The following is a 17,266-nucleotide window of genomic DNA, read 5'->3' on the forward strand; positions in this document are numbered from 1 at the left end:
TGGTTCCCCACCAGCCGAACTAGTGGCGATCGCTCGTGAGGAGCCCGTTTTGACCACTGGAGGGCCCAATATTCCAGTTTCTCAAACAGTGGCGAGTGGTTAAGTTTTCTGAAATTGCTAGGTGGTGAAATTATTTTTTCTGGACCTTCATTTGAGACGAAGTTTTCGACCAGTACCGAAGAATCGCTTGCACTTTATAGTGTGTTTTTGCTTTTCTTCTGTGTCTGTTAACCTGAGATTTACAAAACAGGTTAAATACGGTGGAGGCCGTCCAAAAAGATGCGCATTTTGCAGACAAGTTCCACGAGTTCGCCGTGTAGGGGCGGGGGGGGGGGGCGTGCGGGTAGAGCTGGGGAGTTAGAGAGAGGTAAATTTTAAGTTCTGCTGAGTTTGTCATCTATAGACAAGAAATCCAATTTCAGGCTTAGTGTCTACAACGTGAGTACAATACCGGGCTGGCAAGAGTTGTAAGTATTACATAGCATAATGGTACGCAAAAGATGTATTTATTATTAAGTATTGAAGAGCTCGACCTCCATGTTGTATATAGGAAGCAAGCAGGGGTATTTATCAATAAGGAACTCAAGTGTTCATATGAAACCTTTTTTTCAATGTACTTAAAGGATCTTTATTGTATGAGCGGACCGTTTTATCACCTGGTATACAGTTAGTTCTATAAAGCTGGTGTATGATGGCTTTCGTAATGTATAATGAAGAGCTGGACTAGAAGTCATAAGGATCTTTGAGCCACTTCTTGGTTCTCTGACTTGGACAATGCCTGTTGATTTTTTTTTTTTTTTAATTTGTGAACATACTGTACAGAGGGGTTACAATTACATGGGCAGGATAATGCATACATTTCTTACCAAGCATTGCAGCCTCCTCCTTTGTTTACCCTTCACATCCCTTCCCAGCCTCCCCCCTCCCCCCCATCCAATCCCCCCCCCCCCCCCACCGACGTTGTAAAGCTCGTTTTCGACATGACAACTTGTACTTCTCATTGTTGCAACAGGTCCACCTGTATCCTTAAACGTCTTGTTTTTCCCCATCTCCTCCCCAAGTTATACTGACATCAAATATAGTGAAAGCAGGGGTTATACTGTGGGGGAGAGACATACAAAGCAACAAAAAAATAATCTTATAAATGCGTTAGAAACACATGCATGAAAGAAAAAAACATTAAAATACATGTGATTTTTTTTTTTTTTTTTTTTTTTGGTCAGTCCTGGGGTCTGAACTCTGGGCCTGAACGCTGTCTCTCAATGGTAGCACTCTACCACTTGAGCCACAGCACCACTTCTGGCTTTTCTGCTTATGTGGTGCTGAGGAATCGAACCCAGGACCTCATGCATCAAGGCAAGCACTCTACCACTGAGCCACCTTCCCAGTCTCTTGAGGTGTTTTTTGTTTTTTTTTGGTTGCAGTACTTGTATTGGGTTGGTCTAGGTAAGTGTTCCTGGGATTTTTTTTTTTTTTTTTTCCCTTGGGTCTGGTGGTGGGGCCTGAACTCTGGGCCTGGGCGCTGTCCCTCAGCTCTTCAGCTCAAGGCTACCTCTCTACCACTTGAGCCATAGCGCCACTTCTGGCTTTTTTCTTTTTGCTTATGTGGTGCTGAGGAATCGAACCCAGGGCCTCAGGCATGCAAGGCAAGCACTCTACCACTGAGCCACCTTCCCAGCCCAATGTTCCTGGGATTTTGTCTTGTTTTAAGCACAAATATTTATTGACGGAACAAAGAATACGATATTCATGGGACTATAGGCACAACTGTGGATTAAAACAACTTGCTGTACATCTGAAGGGAAGGAAAGCCATAATTTTAGGAACTTTGTAAATCAAACTTCTGAAGTACTCTCTAACTGATGAACATCAAACAGTTCTTTCCTTTTTTATTTTTTATTACTTTTTTTTGGTGGTGGGGGGGGGGTCCAGTCGTGGGGCCTGAACCCTGGGCCTGGGCGCTGTCCCTCAGCTCTTCAACTCAAGGCTAGCGCTCTACCGCTTGAGCCACAGCGCCACTTCTGGATTTTTTCTTTTTTGCTTATGTGGTGCTGAGGAATCGAACCCAGGACCTCATGCATGCAAGGCAAGCCCTCTACCACTGAGCCACCTTCCCAGCCCCAGTTCTTTCCTTTTATACAATTCCCCAAATCAATGATATTCTTTCTTTCTTTTTTTTTGGTCTGATCGTGGGGCCTGAACTCTGGGCCCGGGCACTGTCTCTCAGCTCTTCAGCTGAAGGCTAGCGCTCTACCACTTGAGCCACAGCACCACTTCCGGCTTTTTTCTTTTTGCTTATGTGGTGCTGAGGAATTGAACCCAGGGTCTCATGCATGCAAGGCAAGCGCTCTACCACTGAGCCACCTTCCCAGCCTGATATTCTTTCTTAAAGAATTTCTCATTCCTTTATACTTGAGACAGTCAGCCTATTTTTTTTTGTACCTATATCTTTTCAGCCTGATTTTTTTTTTCTTATCTTTATTTTGAGCAATTTCCTTCCTAAAAAATAGTTTAAACATCTTGGATAGCCTTCCAAAGCAAAGAAACAGGCAAGCAAACAAGCACTAAGTCAGAAAGTCAGTCAAGGTGAATAGTAAACTAAACCAGCTTTGGCAAAACAGTTACTCTGGCTCCCTCAAAGACCTGGAATGCCACATTTAGGTTGCTCCACTAGTGCCAAATCTTGTTTGTTTCTTTTTCTTTCTTTCTTTTTTTTTTTGCTGGTCCTTGGGCTTGAACTCTAGGCCTAGGTACTGTCAAGGCCAACACTCTACCACTTCAGCCACAGCACCACTTCTGGCCTATTCTGAGTAGTTTATTGGAGATAAGAGTCTCATGGACTTCCCTTCCCTGTCTGGCTTCAAACCAGGATCCTCAGATCTCAGCATCCTGTGTAGCTAGGGTTATACGTGCGAGCCATCAGCACCTGGCTCCAAATCTTGTTTCTAAAGGATTTGCAGTGGTCTACACTAGGAACTAGGAAGGAAATGTAACCAGATATTTCATGATACAATACATACAATGCTTTAGACTTGCATTAGGACCTGACTGTGGCTTCCACTATTAGCATTTATCAAAGGTGAAATTCGTAAAGAATTTTGTATAAAATTCCAAGACAATCTTTAATTTTAGACTAGGATTAGTTAGGCACTTCTATAACACTAGTCATACTTACTTCATAGAGAAGTTTGGTTACTGAAAGCTGAAAATGCAACATTCCAGAGACATTAAGTAAGAATAGATAAAAATTGCCAAACCGCGAAACTACTCTTCCAAGTAAGAAGGATATTGATAGGCATAGCTTTGGTGCCAAGTAGAACATAGGAAATTTTGATAAGACAAAAGCTATAGCCACAGGTGTGGCTCATGCTTGTAATCCTCTCTGCTTAGGAGACTGAAATCTGGAAGCTTGAGTTTCAAAGTCAGCCCAGAAGAGTCCAAAAGACTACCATCTCATTCATTGGCAAGAAGCCATACTGGAGGCATAACTCAAGTGGTGGACCTTCAACCATGAGCAAGCAAGCCAGTTGAGGGTGTAAAGTTTTAAGTTCAAACCCAGGTTCAGGAGGAAAAAGAAGGCAGAGTGAGAGGGAAAGCTGAAAGGCTCAAGTGGGTGGTGGGTTGGGTGGCAAGGAAGTAGGAAGCAAAGGATATATAATACCAGGAGTATGCAGGGAGCCTCACTGGAGGGAAGGTAGCAAAGCTATATCCTGTAAGAGCTTTGCAGACTGGTCCTTTCTCACTTTCTCAAGACTAGATGGTGTCAGCAGCAGAAGAGGGAAAGATGCTATAAATGAACCCTGCTTATATATCAAAGGCAGCTTTGTATGGACAGAACAGGTTTGGGGTTGTCATGTAATCGCAGTAGTACTTGGAGAAGGGGGAATGATAGAATGGAAGTAGAGGCTGCTATACGGGAAGACTTACGATAGTTCTTAAATACTGAAAGTAAAGTGCAGTATGCTGCTGACTGTTGCTGGTCCATTCATGTCTGCTCTTTTTATTATCCTGAATGAGTTGGAAATGTCAGAGTTCTCAAGAATCCATGGATTCTGGTCCTTTTACTCTGAAAAAAAGTCATTGCTTATTTCCTTAAAAATGAAAGAAATAATCTTGCCTAACTTCTGTGATTATAATGAAACATTAATACTTGTAAAGTGGCTTTTGCTGATACAGAATAAGCATCTAAGGTCTATATATTATCATCATTTTGATTAACTGCCAAAATTTTGACTTATTTTTATTTAAACTCATATATCATTTTCATTTTTTGGGGGGGGGGTCCAGTCGTGGGGCCTGAACTCTGGGCCTGGGCGCTGTCCCTCAGCTCTTCAGCTCAAGGCTAGCGCTCTACCACTTGAGCCACAGCACCATTTCCGGCTTTTTTCTTTTTGCTTATGTGATGCTGAGGAATTGAATCCAGGGCCTCATGCATGCAAGGCAAGCGCTCTACCACTGAGCCAACTTCCCATCCCCTATCATTTCTATTTTTTCCATACTTTCTACTTGTTTTTTTCTTTGTCATTTTGTTTTTACTTCTTTACTTGGGGCATAGCCTCATCTCATTGGCTTCATTGTTATTATTTTTTAATTTTTAATTTTTTTGGTGCTGATCCTGGGGCTTAAACTCAAGGTCTTAAGGTTAGGGTGTTGTCCCTAGGCTTCTTTTGCTCAAAGGGTAGCGCTCTAACACTTGAGCCACAGCTCCACTTCTATTCTTAAGCTCATTTACCCTGATGGCCTTGAGAAACAAGAGTCTCTTTTATCTTAAGTAAAATTGACAACAGAAAAGCCAAAACATTTCTTTCACCACATTTAAAAATTATCTTGAGTGTATTTCTAATCATTGTTGAAACAAATCATTGTGGGTCTTTTTTTTCAAGAGAAGGAAACACATATTCTGTCAAGGAGCTCTTCTTTATACATGGTCTGTTTCCTACTTCACTTTTTTCATCCCAACTCAGATGAACTCACTACAAATAGAATTTTACTGTTTGTGTCTAATTGGTAGTAAGCGGGGGAAATGAGTTATTGCAGAGTTTTGTCAAAAACCTCTTTTATACATATCTAAGCTACCTCTATTCCACTCACCTCCATCCTCAACCTTAACCTTCCTCTTCCCTATGTCCTTCACTGCCCTGTGTGAAGACTTTGATAATCCATTGGTAGTTACTTAGACTATCTTTATTGGCACTATTTTTCGTAGGGAAAAGACTTCTGGAGCTTCCTTGGTAGTTCTTTTATGTGTGTATGGAAGCAGGGAGTGAGTGAGGGAGGGATATGTTCTAAGCATTTCAATTAGAAATTAGAAATTTGAATTTTCCCACAGAAGCATTTATTGATAAGTATTATTAGCTTTCAGATTACTGTCAGTGCTGATAGTACTATATTTTTTCTATGAGGAAGTATGTTCCAGATACCAAACAGTGGAAGTTGCCTGCACAGATTTATTTAGTGCTTGTCTTTTGTACTGAAATATTGTGGCACCTGGGAAAAAGCCTTCGGATTTTCTTTGTTACTTTCTAACAATAAGCAGAGGGTACTGCATAGACATATACTGTTATTTATTTTGTATGGAGATAGAATTAGCGGTTTGTGAATGCTGAACTACCAAAAGAAAGAAACATTTGAAAATGATGTGATTAAATCCTTAAGATATTCATTTTAGTGTGTTTATTTGTTGGGTTTTATTTTTGTTCTTTGCTTCTTTAAAATCAGGCTTATTGAGATATAATATATATATATATACATATACATATGTTAAAATTTGCCAGATATATACAATCATGAAACTATGACCACAGTCAAGATTATTTCCATTACCCTGGCAAGTTTCTTTTTGCCTCTTTGTAGTTATTTCTTTCTCTCCAGCCCCTGGACACCTTTGATCTGTTTTTGTCTCCATAGTTTTACCTTTTCTAGAATGTTATATAGAATGCATTAAATATGTAGTCTTTGGACTGTCTTCTTTCATTTAGTCTAAAGATTTTTGAGATCTTACATGGTTAAAATAATATGATCAAAATAGGATTTTATGACTCATACAAAGGGATTTTTTTCCCTCTTGTTTATGATACTTAAAAAGGGAGAGACTAAAAGAACAATTCTCAGGGAGAATACATTCAATAGATGGGGTATATTAACCATATACTGAATGACTGATTTGGCTTAAAGTCAATTATTGAGGTGTAGTTGTTGAATGAGGACGGAAGCAGAGCTATGTCTATATAAGAGGAATTGAAGTCTGAGATATACCTTTTTATAAAAGGTTCTTAAAGGAGATGATTTGACTAACACAATCGATAATATAGAATACTAGCAAATGGTGCTGAAATTGGAGTCTTAGACTCCATACCCAAACTTTGAGCTTCCACATAGCAGGTCTAATCACTTGTCCCTTTATGACAAATAAAGAGACATGGCAAGTGAAAAAAAAAAAAAGAGATTTATTATGACCAATCCATGGGAGGACAATATGTAGGTTTTTTTTTTTTTTTTTTCCAAGTCATTTTCAGGGTACAGACAAGTTTTAGCTTTAGATAGACAAAGAACTGGGGATAAGGAAGATAGTTCTGTGTGAATATTAAATAGTCATAGAGGTCAGAGATAGTGGCAGGTAGTCTCCCAGTACTTTCTCTCACAATTGGTCTGATGGGGCCTAGTTGACCATTTTCCTATACCTTAATTTTGAGGGTTCCTGAGGAGAATTATTAATAATTGACATCACTTAAGGGAAGCAATCTGGTTCCCCAAAGTGATTACTCCTGTTTGAGGATGCACCCACATCTTTATAGGAGCACGTGCACGCGCGCGCGCGTGTGTGTGTGTGTGTGTGTGTGTTATTATAAGTAATTGTTTCCATGGCATATGTGTGCACCTGTGCATCATCACCTTCAAAGTGAAACAGAATACCTTAGAGTAAAGACAAATTCGAAACGAAGGCAGAGATGATTTTTAGCTAATTTATGAGCCCATCTATAAGGAATCAGTGTTTTCAGCAAAAGCAACTTTTAAGCATCGTTGCTGGTGTTGGCTGGAGAGGATTCAGAGAATAGCTGGAAGGCTGGCAGAAAGTACATAGTCCTAGTATAGCTTGAGCAGTTGGTCCTTGGAAAAGGAGTGAACAGAGAACTTATCATAGTCTAAAATCTGTCAGACTCTTAAGTTTGTATGTTGTCAATTGCTTGAATATTACAGTAATGCATATGCTGTTTATTTTGTGTGTATTTGGAATCATTTTAAAGCAGCTTAATAGATCTACCCATGTCGTTGTATGAATCAGTAATTCCATTAAAAAAATTACTGAGTAGTAGTAGTAGTTCATTGTATAGATGTACAACAACTTGTTTGTCCATTCACCAGTTGATGAATGTTTGGGTTGTTTCAGTTCTGAGTTGTTATGAATGGGGTTACTGTGAGCATCTACATATCGATCTCTGTGTGTGTATGTTTTCATTTCACTTGGATAAATATCTAGGATTACTGACTGTATGGTAAGGGTGTGTTTATCTTTAGTTAAAAAAGTACTGGTATTTTCCAAAAGAACTATAGAGTTTTACATTCCCTTCACCAGTATATGAGACTCACAGTCCACCTATATCTTCACCAGATATTGGAATTGCCAGCTTTCTTTTGAATTGTTTTTGTCATTATAGTGAGTATGTAGTGGTTTTTCATTTTTGTTTCTCTGGTGATTTAACAGTGTTAAGCATCTGTTTATGTGTTTTGGTCATCCATATTTCCTTAGTGAAATTTCTTTAGGCTTGAAAAACTGAACGTTATTATTGTTGAGTTCTAATAAATGTAGATGAAGTCCTGTATTAGATACATGTTTTATAATTTTTTTCTTCCCATATATGGCTTTTATTTCCTTGATACTATCTTTAGAAGAGCATAGTTAAAGTCTATGCTCTTCGAAAGACATTAAGAAAATTTTATTTAGTAGAAGTTAATTTACGACTTTCATTTTATGAGTCATTTTTTAAAATATTTTATAAGAATTGTTTGCCTAACCCAAGCTCGTACCTTCTTACATTTAGGTCTTTTAGGTTCAATTAGAGTCAGTTTTTCTTTTTTTCTTTTAAAAAAATTTTTTTTGGGGGGGTCTGGTTGTGGGGCCTGAACTCAGGGCCTGGGTGCTGTCCCTCAGCTCTTCAGCTTAAGGCTAGCGCTCTACCACTTGAGCTATAGCGCCACTTCCGGCTTTTTTAAAATTTTCTGCTTATGTGGTGCTGAGGAATTGAACCCAGGGCCTCATGCATGCAAGGCAAGTGCTCTACCACTGAGCCATCTTCCCAGCCCTAGAGTCAGTTTTTATATGTAGTACAAAACTAAGGGTTGTAGTTCTTTTTTTTTTTCCTTATAGATATCTATTTTCCAGAATCGAAAATTAAAACTATGTTGGCACTTTGTTAAGTCAATGATTTAATTCCTTTCTTCTTTCCTTATATATGTTTGGTGTTACAATTTTTTTTTTTTTTTTGTCAGTCGTGGGGCTTGGGCGCTGTCCCTGTGCTCTTTAGCTCAAGGTGAGCACTCTACTGCTTGAGCCACAGCGCCACTTCTGGTTTTCTAGTGGTTTATTGGAGATAAGAGTCTCACGGACTTTCCTGCCCGGCTGGCTTTGAACCGCGATCCTCAGATCTCAGCCTTCTGAGTAGCTAGGATTACAGGCATGAGCCACTGGCTCCACTACTTTGATCTGTAGACCATAGATTGTAATTTTATTTTCAGTCAACTGAGGATACTTTCCTAATTTTCTTTCTGATTTCTTCTTTCACCTTTGGATTAGTTAGAAGCGCATTGCTTAATTACTAAATATTAAGACTTTTTCTCTAGTGATTCTAATTTTATTGCATTATGGATTATATATGAGTGTTAGTTTATCAGATTACTGATGTATATACCATTTTTCTTTTTTCTTTTTGTCAGCCATGGGGGCTGAACTCGGCCAGTGCGCTGTCCCTCAGCTCTTCAGCTCAAGGCTAGCGCCCTACCAGTTGAGCCACAGAGCTACTTCCAGCTTTTTTTCTCCTTATGTGGTGCTGAGGAATTGAACACACTGAGCCACCTTTCCAGCCCTCATTTTCTTTCTTCCTTTTTTTTTTGATTGTGGGGCTTGAACTCTGGGTCTGGGCGCTGTCCCTCAGCTCTTCAGCTCAAGGCTAGTGCTCTGCCAATTGAGCCACAGTGCCACTTCTGCCCTTTTTCTGCTTATGTGGTGCTGAGGAATTGAACCCAGGGCCTCATGCAGGCGAGGCAAGCGCTCTACCACTGAGCCACCTTCCCAAATTTTTTTATTTGTATTGTTGAGAAAAATTTTACTTTGCCATATGATAAGTTAATATTTGCTATTTTACCTTGCAAGTGCAAATTTGTAAATTGTTCTCTCCTTGCCATTTTTGATAGGTCTAAGATCTGGCAAACTTGGTGAACAGTGTGAAGCAGTGGTTCGCTTTCCCAGGCTTTTCCAGAAGTATCCATTCCCTATTCTCATCAATTCTGCATTCCTAAAGTTAGCTGATGTTTTCAGAGTTGGGTAAGTCTTTGTAAAACCTTTCCTGAAGTACATATTCATGGATTTTGTTTTGTTTTGTATTGTTTGTGGTCTTTTTTTTTTTTTTGTCTTGGTCCGTGGTGGGCCTTGAACTCTGGGCCTGGGCACTGTCCCTCAGCTCTTCAGCTCAACTAGCACTCTACCACTTGAGCCACAGTACCACTTCTGGTTTACTGAGTGGTTTATTGGAGATAAGAGTCTCAGGGTCTTTCCTGCCCTGGCTGGCTTTGAACCATGATCCTCTGATCTCAACCTCCTGAGTAGCTAGGATTACAGGTGTCAGCCACTGGCGCCCGGCTTTGTGGTCTTTTTCTTTTGCCCTTAAACCTTTCCACATGGGTATCATTTTAGTGAGTTCATATTTCATTGTGTCACATTTTGGTGTCAAAGACTATCTAGCAAAAATGAAGCAAATGCTTCTGAGGAACAAGATTCATTCCAAAATGAATCCCTTAATATATTAATGTGTTTGCTGGAAATTTTTTGCTTTGTGCAGATTGTTTTGAGAACTTTCTCACTTAATTTAGTGGCATATAACATGAGATGCAAGTCTGTGAAGTTTCTGAAACAGGTAAGTATGTAAATACTACATATTCCAAATCTGATTTGACAGAGAAAAGAAGTGATGGAATTTGCTGGAGAAAGGAGGAAGACCATTGAACCACTTGGCTTTGCTTATAATGTGATTAAGGAGATTTAGTTTGGCTCCAGGGCTTTTCCTTATGGCACAGCTAACTTACAGCAAGACTGTAGATCATAGGTTACTGCTTTTACTCAGTATCCACCTGAAGTACAGACTTTAGGTAATTTTTTTAGTGGTGAGACAGAGTACAAGATTGAACCTGTTGTTAAAAGTTAATATCAGCATGACTAACCTCAAAGTAAATATTTCTTTCCTGAAGTGTCCTAATTTATTTATCTCTGGTTTTCCTAGAAACAATTTCCTAAGACTGTGTGTGCTTAAAGTTACCCAACAAAGTGAGAAGCATTTGGAGAAGATTTTAAATGTGGATGAATTTGTGAAGAGGATTTTTTCTGTGATTCACAGTAATGATCCTGTGGCAAGAGCTATCACACTCCGGTATAGCATTGCTATAGTAATTCACCTTATCATTCAGCTGTGATGTGTGTACCAAAAAGGCAATATATACTTCCTTTTGTCATTTTAAATATTAAAGATTGGTTTTTGTTTGAAAAAATGCTAATCATCCAGTAAATTCCAGTTAACATCTATTGTACTATTTGGGTTCTTAGTTGTTATCAAACTTGAGTTTGGGTAGGTAAGAATTCTGATGTAATAGCTTGGTTAATTCCAGTACAGCTTAGTCTCAGCTGTTTTTGTTTTTTAAATAAATTTTGCTCTCTCATTCTTACTATTTTCTGTCAGTATTCCTCCCTGGCTATGTGATCATATGTATGTGATAGTTTACATTTAAACTAATTGGGAAACACCAAATATCACTGTAGTTTCTTTAATCTTTCCTTTTTTTCTTGTCATTTAAAGGTATTTTGTTAAAATTTCTTTTTGTAAGCTTTTTTTTTTTTTTGTCAGTTGTGGGGCTTGAACTCTAGGCCTGGGCACTGTCCCCCTGAGCTCTTCAGCTCAAGGTAAGCACTCTACCATTGAGCCACAGTGCCACTTCTGGCTTTCTGGTGGTTAATTGGAGATAAGAGTCTCATAGACTTTCCTGTCTTGGCTGGCTTTGAACCGTGATCCTCGGATCTCAGCCTCCTAAGTAGCTAGGATTATAGGCATGAGCCACTGGTGCCTGGCTTTGTAAGCTTTTTATCATGTTGAATCATATTCTTTTTAGCTCTGCTGTTTATGCAATTATATGTGTAATTTGGGGGATATTTTTGAAATTTGCTAAATTATAGCTTTCATTTCCTAGACAATCCTCTTTATAACCACAAAGTCTAGGGTGTTATTTTTCCCCTGAGTTTCCTTTCTCCATGTCCACATCAGTTCTTCCTTGTTCAGAATTTAGTGACTTTTAAAAATCATCCCTATGCCCTTTGGATGAATAAATTCAGCACTGTGTAATATTTTAAAAGATCTTTTATTTTTCAAAAACTTTATCTAAAGCCAGGCAATGATGACTTGTGCCTGTAATACTAGCTACTCATAAGGCTAAGATCTGAGAATTGCATTTTGAAGCCATCTCATATTGGAAAGCCTGTGAGACTCTTATCTCCAATTAACCATCAAAAAGCTGAGAATGGAGCTGTGGCTCAAGTGGTTGAATGCTAACTTTGAACAAAAAAATTCAGGAATAGCAAATAGTCCCTGAGTTCAAGCCCCAGGACTGGTATACACACACAAAACCCTAAAAACTTTATCCCATAGTAATAAGCATGCTTGAAACACTAGGTTCAATCTCCAGCACCACTGAAAATAAAAGAGGAAAAATAATGATATGCAATAGGACAATTTAAATTTAAGATGCACTTACCGCTTACAAGTTAATATGTGCAAGATTTTTAAAAGTTGAAGATAAAATATATTGAACATAGTATTTTTATAAAATGAAACATTAAGGATACATATGTGTCTATGAGAATAGCTGATTTATAGAGTATTACATAATTGAGTGGCATAAGTCTAGAGGATATAAAAACAGAAAGATACTAAGTTAAACAAGGTATGAAAGTTATGGCATACATTTAATTATTTCTGATGGGTCATTGGTTTATGAATTATAAGAATTTTCCATGAAATTTTGTAATTTTGAGTTATTTTCTACAAACAAGGGTTATTTAGGTTTATCAGAGTAATAAAGAAGAGGATTAATGGAATTTAAAGAATAAATGAATTTTATAAGTAATTTAGAGCTAGTCTGAATGTGTATATTAACATTTCAATTTCCATTTGCCCCTCAGTAAATTACAGCAGTTGAGCCTTGCTGCATTTCTTTTTTTAAGAACTTATCAATTGGGGCTAGGAAGATGGCTCAGTGGTAGAATGTTTGCCTTGCGTGCATGAGGCCCTGGGTTCAATTCCTCAGCACCACATAAGCAGAAAAAGCCAGAAGTGGTGCTGCAGCTCAAGTGGTAGACTGCTAGCCTTGATAGACTGCTAGCCTTGAGCTGAAGAGCTGAGGGACAGCTCTCAGGCCCAGAGTTCAGCCCCCAGGACCCCCCCCCCCCACACACACAAAGAACTTATCAATAAAACTGGTAATTCTAGGAATTTTTGAAATAAAGAACTTATAGGGGGAAGAGCCAAATTGGATTTTTAATAATAACACTTGATGTAAAAAGTTGTTTTTTTGTTTGGTTTTTTTTTTTTGGGTCTGGTTGTGGGGCCTGAACTCTGGGCCTGGGTGCTGTCCCTCAGCTCTTCAGCTCAAGGCTAGCGCTCTACCACTTGAGCCACAGTGCCACTTTGGCTTTTTTCTTTTTGCTTATGTGGTGCTGAGGAATTGAACCCAGGGCCTCATGCATGCAAGGCAAGCGCTGTACCGCTGAACCACCTTCCCAGCCCCTTGATGCAAAAGTTTTAAAGGAAATTTAAACTAATTTTTCTTTTTGGTGGTAGATCTTGAACTCAGGGCCTGCATGCTGTCCCTGAGCTCTTTAACTCAAGGTGAGCACTCTGCTGCTTTGAGCTACTTTCCGGTTTTCTGGTGGTTAGTTGGAAATAAGAGTCTCATGAACCTTCCTGTCCAGGATGACTTTGAACTGCAATCCTCTGATCTCAGCCTCCTGAATAGCTAGGATTACAGGTGTGAGCCACCAGTGCCTAGCTTAAACTAAAAAATTTTATATTCAGTCCAGTTGCCATTTAAAAGTTATTAGCCAGGCACTGGTGGGTTAGACCTGTAATACTAGCTACTTAGGGGGCCGAGATCTGAGGATCATGGTTTGAAGCTAGCTCCTGCAGGACAGTAAACTTACCTCCAGTAAACTACTCAGAAAAAAACCGGAAGTGCTGTGGCTTAAGTGGTAGTAGAGTGCTAGCCTTGAGCACAAAGAGCTCTGGGACATTGTCTAGGCCCAGAGTTCAAGCCCCAGGACAGGCAAATAAATAAATAAAGGTGATAATAAGGAAGAAATAATTTAAAGGTGTTCTGCTTTTTACCTGATATGTTAAACATGTAAATTAAAACAACAATGGAAAACAAGCTGGAAGATACCCATTTGAAATATAGTGTTCTGAGTTACATTTCTAGGAATATTTTCAGAGTCACAAAGGAGATTTTTCCCTGTGATATTACATAATAACACTATCAATAAGGATGTGTTAATATTAGTTTAGTCTGATAAAGAATATTAAATTAGTAACTATTTGTTATTTCTTCCAAAATTAAATATAAATTAGATTGGCTCTAGGGTTTGAACTGAGGGCCTCATGCCTGCATTTTATGATTTTGACCACATCCTTAACCCGCTTTTTTGCTTTTATTACTGCCCCCCCCCCCCCCCCCCCTCCGGTTGTGGATCTTGACTCGGCCTGGATGCTGGCCTTGCACCTCTTTGTGCTCAGGGCTAGCACTCTACCACTTAAGCCATACCTCCACTTCTGAAATTAAATATAAATTAGAAATTTAGACCTTTTTATTGTCTTGTTTATATGAGCTCAACTATAGTACTTATGTCCAGGTGATTATATCACTATAATGAGGTGAGAATATGTTGGAATCCTAGATTTTGTTTATTTCAGTGTTTTGCAATTTTCCAAAATATATGCCTTCCTGTTGAAATTATTGCTCAAGCTTTGCTTTTTGTTTTGTTTTGTTTTTTTGTTTTTTGTTTTTTTTGGTCCTGTTGTGGGGCCTGAACTCTGGGCCTGGGCTCTTCAGCTCAAGGCTAGCATTCTACCACTTGAGCCACAGTGCCACTTCTGGCTTTTTTTTTTTCAGCTTACGTGGTGCTGAGCAATCGAACCCAGGGCCTCAAGCATGCAAGGCAAGCGCTCTACCACTGAGCCATCTTCCCAGCCCCAAGCTTTGCTTTTTGTAGTTGATATCACAAATATATTTTTGCTTCCAAACCTATACTTTTACAATATAGTGTATTTTTTTCAAGTTTTACTTTCCTTTCTGTTCTTGATGTTGAGGGTAGATATGAAAAGTATATCAGTGTAACTGTGGGGTATAAGATTGGGAAGACTTACTTATTTTACTTTGTAAATCTACTCAGTGGTTAAAAAAAAGTCATATTCTTGATTCTCTACTAAAACTTTTCCAGGCAGCATTGCTAATTGGTAGTTTCATGCTTTAATAATTTAACTTTGTTTTCTAGACCCTACTTGGTGCCTAATGATTGTTTTTAGAAATTACCTTGTATTAGATAACCCATTTTATCATTTTGATACATTGAAATATATAGAAGTATTTAGGTTTTGAGCTTGATTCCTGATTAGTTTAATTAAGATTTATTAACTCAAGATGTATGGATGATCTGCAAACTTGTAGTAGGATACTCTAGTTGCTTTGTGTTCTTTTTTCCTGCCTTGGAGTTCACTGTGTTTACATTCTTCTTGGGTTTCTCTGTTTCTTTAGGATGTTGGGAAGTCTGGCATCTATAATTCCTGAGAGGAAGAATGCTCATCATAGTATTCGTCAAAGTTTGGATTCACACGATAATGTGGAAGTGGAAGCTGCTGTGTTTGCTGCTGCGAACTTCTCTGCACAGTCCAAGTAAGCATAGGCCTTTTAATAATTCAGCTTCCCAAGAAGAGGTTTTGAAGAAATAACTGTATTTTTCAAGAGGTTTACTTGTTGGGGAAGTAAAACTTAAATACATAAGATAGAAAGATTGCATCAAATACTGATTTCCAAAAGGACAAGATCAAAATGGATGAGTTTGGGAAAGCTTTATTGGATACAGCTTTGTCCATTGTGGAGTCGTCCACACATATGCGCATCTATGATCCTAAATAGTTTCTTTCTTACCTCTGATATTCACCTGTTTTGCCCTTGAGCCATGAACAGTTTGATAAAGACAGTAACTTAAAACGAATTTTAACATATTCAGGATACCATGTCCTTAAAATCAGGGAAACTTTGAACATGACTTCATTGCTATTTTGACTTGCTTATTTATAATTAACTATGTGGGTTTTTTGTTTTGCTTTTTGGCACTGGTCTGGGGCTTGAACTTCTGGCCGGGGTGCTGTCCCTGAGCTTTTTTGCTCATGGCTAGTGTTCTACCACTTGAATAACAGCTCCATTTCTGGCTTTTTAATGGTTAATTGAAGATACAAGTCTTACCGACTTTCCTGCTCAGGCTGGCTTCAAATTGCAATCCCCAGATCTCAGGATAGAACTGTAAGCCACCAGTGCCCGGCTATTCAGACCCAGAAGATCCACTTCTGGAAACTTACCTGAGGTATTAGCAATTTAGGTTGCTATTTTTTTCAGATATTGGTTGTAATGAAATATGTCAGACTAGTAAAGTGGTATATAATTACTATTTTATTTTTGTTTATTTTCTGCCAGGCTACATGGTCAGTTTTAGTTTATAATCAGGTGAATGAATAATCAATAGCAATTTAACAAGTTTAGGATACTTGATCAAATTTTTGAAATTTGATAAAACAAAATCAGCTTTTTTCTGATTTTAAGTATGCATATTTTTCTCTTCAGCTGATCTTATCTTTAGACTAATAAGATTATTCATTAGAAAAGAATAAAGAATAAAAAACACATATTTTGAGAAGACATCTGAATACAATTCTTTGCTTTGAAAATTTTTCTTACAGTTATTGAGAGAACTTTTTAAAACTGCTTTTATTGAGTTGGAGTGATTCCCATAAATAGTTATGTGATTACTACTGTCAAGGTCTTTATAATCTGTTAGATTAAATATGTACATCCAGTAGTTATAAAAGCTTTTCTATGTTGAGTCCTAAATTTGGGTACATTCATTTATTTTTTTATTTACTTATTTATTGTGGGTTGTGGGGCTTGAGCTCTGGGCCTGGGCGCTGTCCCTTAGCAATTCAGCTCAAGGCGAGAGCTCTACTACTTGAGCCACAGCGCCACTTCCAGCTTGCTCTGGTTGTTAATTGGAGAAGAGTCTCATGGACTTTTTTGCCTGTGCTGACTTTGAACCACGATCCTCAGATCTCAGCCTCCTGAGTAGCTAGGATTATAGGCATGAGCTACTGGCACCTGGCATTTATAGCGTAGTGGTTAAACTGTGTGTGTGTGTGTGTGTGTGTGTGTGTGTGTGTGTGTGTGTGTGTGTGTGTGTGTGAGAGAGAGAGAGAGAGAGAGAGAGAGAGAAAGTATGTGTGTCTATGTGTCTGTGTGTCTTGGATCTTGAACTCAGGGTCTAGGCTCTGTCCCTAAGTTCTTTTGCTCAAGACTAGCACTCTATTAATGATTATATATGACAATTTTTTAGTTTACTTTTTCTCTTGTGCTATCAAGAAATTATTTTATTTCTGATTTGTGTTGGAAGATGATTTAAGACTTAACATAGAACTTGGCTTATGGAACTCATGACCAGTAAATATATTAACATTTATGTAGAAAGTATTTTTATATTCCATGCTTCAATATGATGCACTTATATTTGTGATATTAAAAAGTACTGAATTACTGTAGTTCAAAAGAAAGCCTGAAGGGCTTATGTAAATATATTTAAGTACGATTAATGAAGTGTTTGATTTTGAGACCAAGGTTTACTTACCTCGTCTAACCAATACTGGTGCATTTTTGTCTTAGTATTTTTTTCCCTTTCGTTTATTTTCTGTTTATG

At 38.3% G+C, this 17,266-nt stretch overlaps 1 protein-coding gene across 3 annotated transcripts in view; it reads left to right on the plus strand.

The window, feature by feature from the left end:
* The window catches only part of Ints7 (integrator complex subunit 7), a 65,640-nt gene that overhangs the window by 447 nt on the left and 47,927 nt on the right, over window positions 1–17,266 (plus strand). For all 3 annotated transcript variants that reach the window (XR_006147710.1, XM_042681984.1, XM_042681983.1), the window contains exons 2-4: window positions 9,409–9,538; window positions 10,491–10,637; window positions 15,061–15,198. Coding sequence is in view for 2 of the 3 variants with exons in the window: in XM_042681984.1 (XP_042537918.1) it covers window positions 9,409–9,538; window positions 10,491–10,637; window positions 15,061–15,198 (415 nt within the window). In the remaining variant the exon portion in view is untranslated. The remainder of the gene's footprint in view (window positions 1–9,408; window positions 9,539–10,490; window positions 10,638–15,060; window positions 15,199–17,266) is intronic.

This window comes from Dipodomys spectabilis, unplaced genomic scaffold (genome assembly GCF_019054845.1).
Source record: "Dipodomys spectabilis isolate Male_0828 unplaced genomic scaffold, ASM1905484v1 ptg000069l, whole genome shotgun sequence".
Lineage (NCBI taxonomy): Eukaryota > Metazoa > Chordata > Mammalia > Rodentia > Heteromyidae > Dipodomys > Dipodomys spectabilis.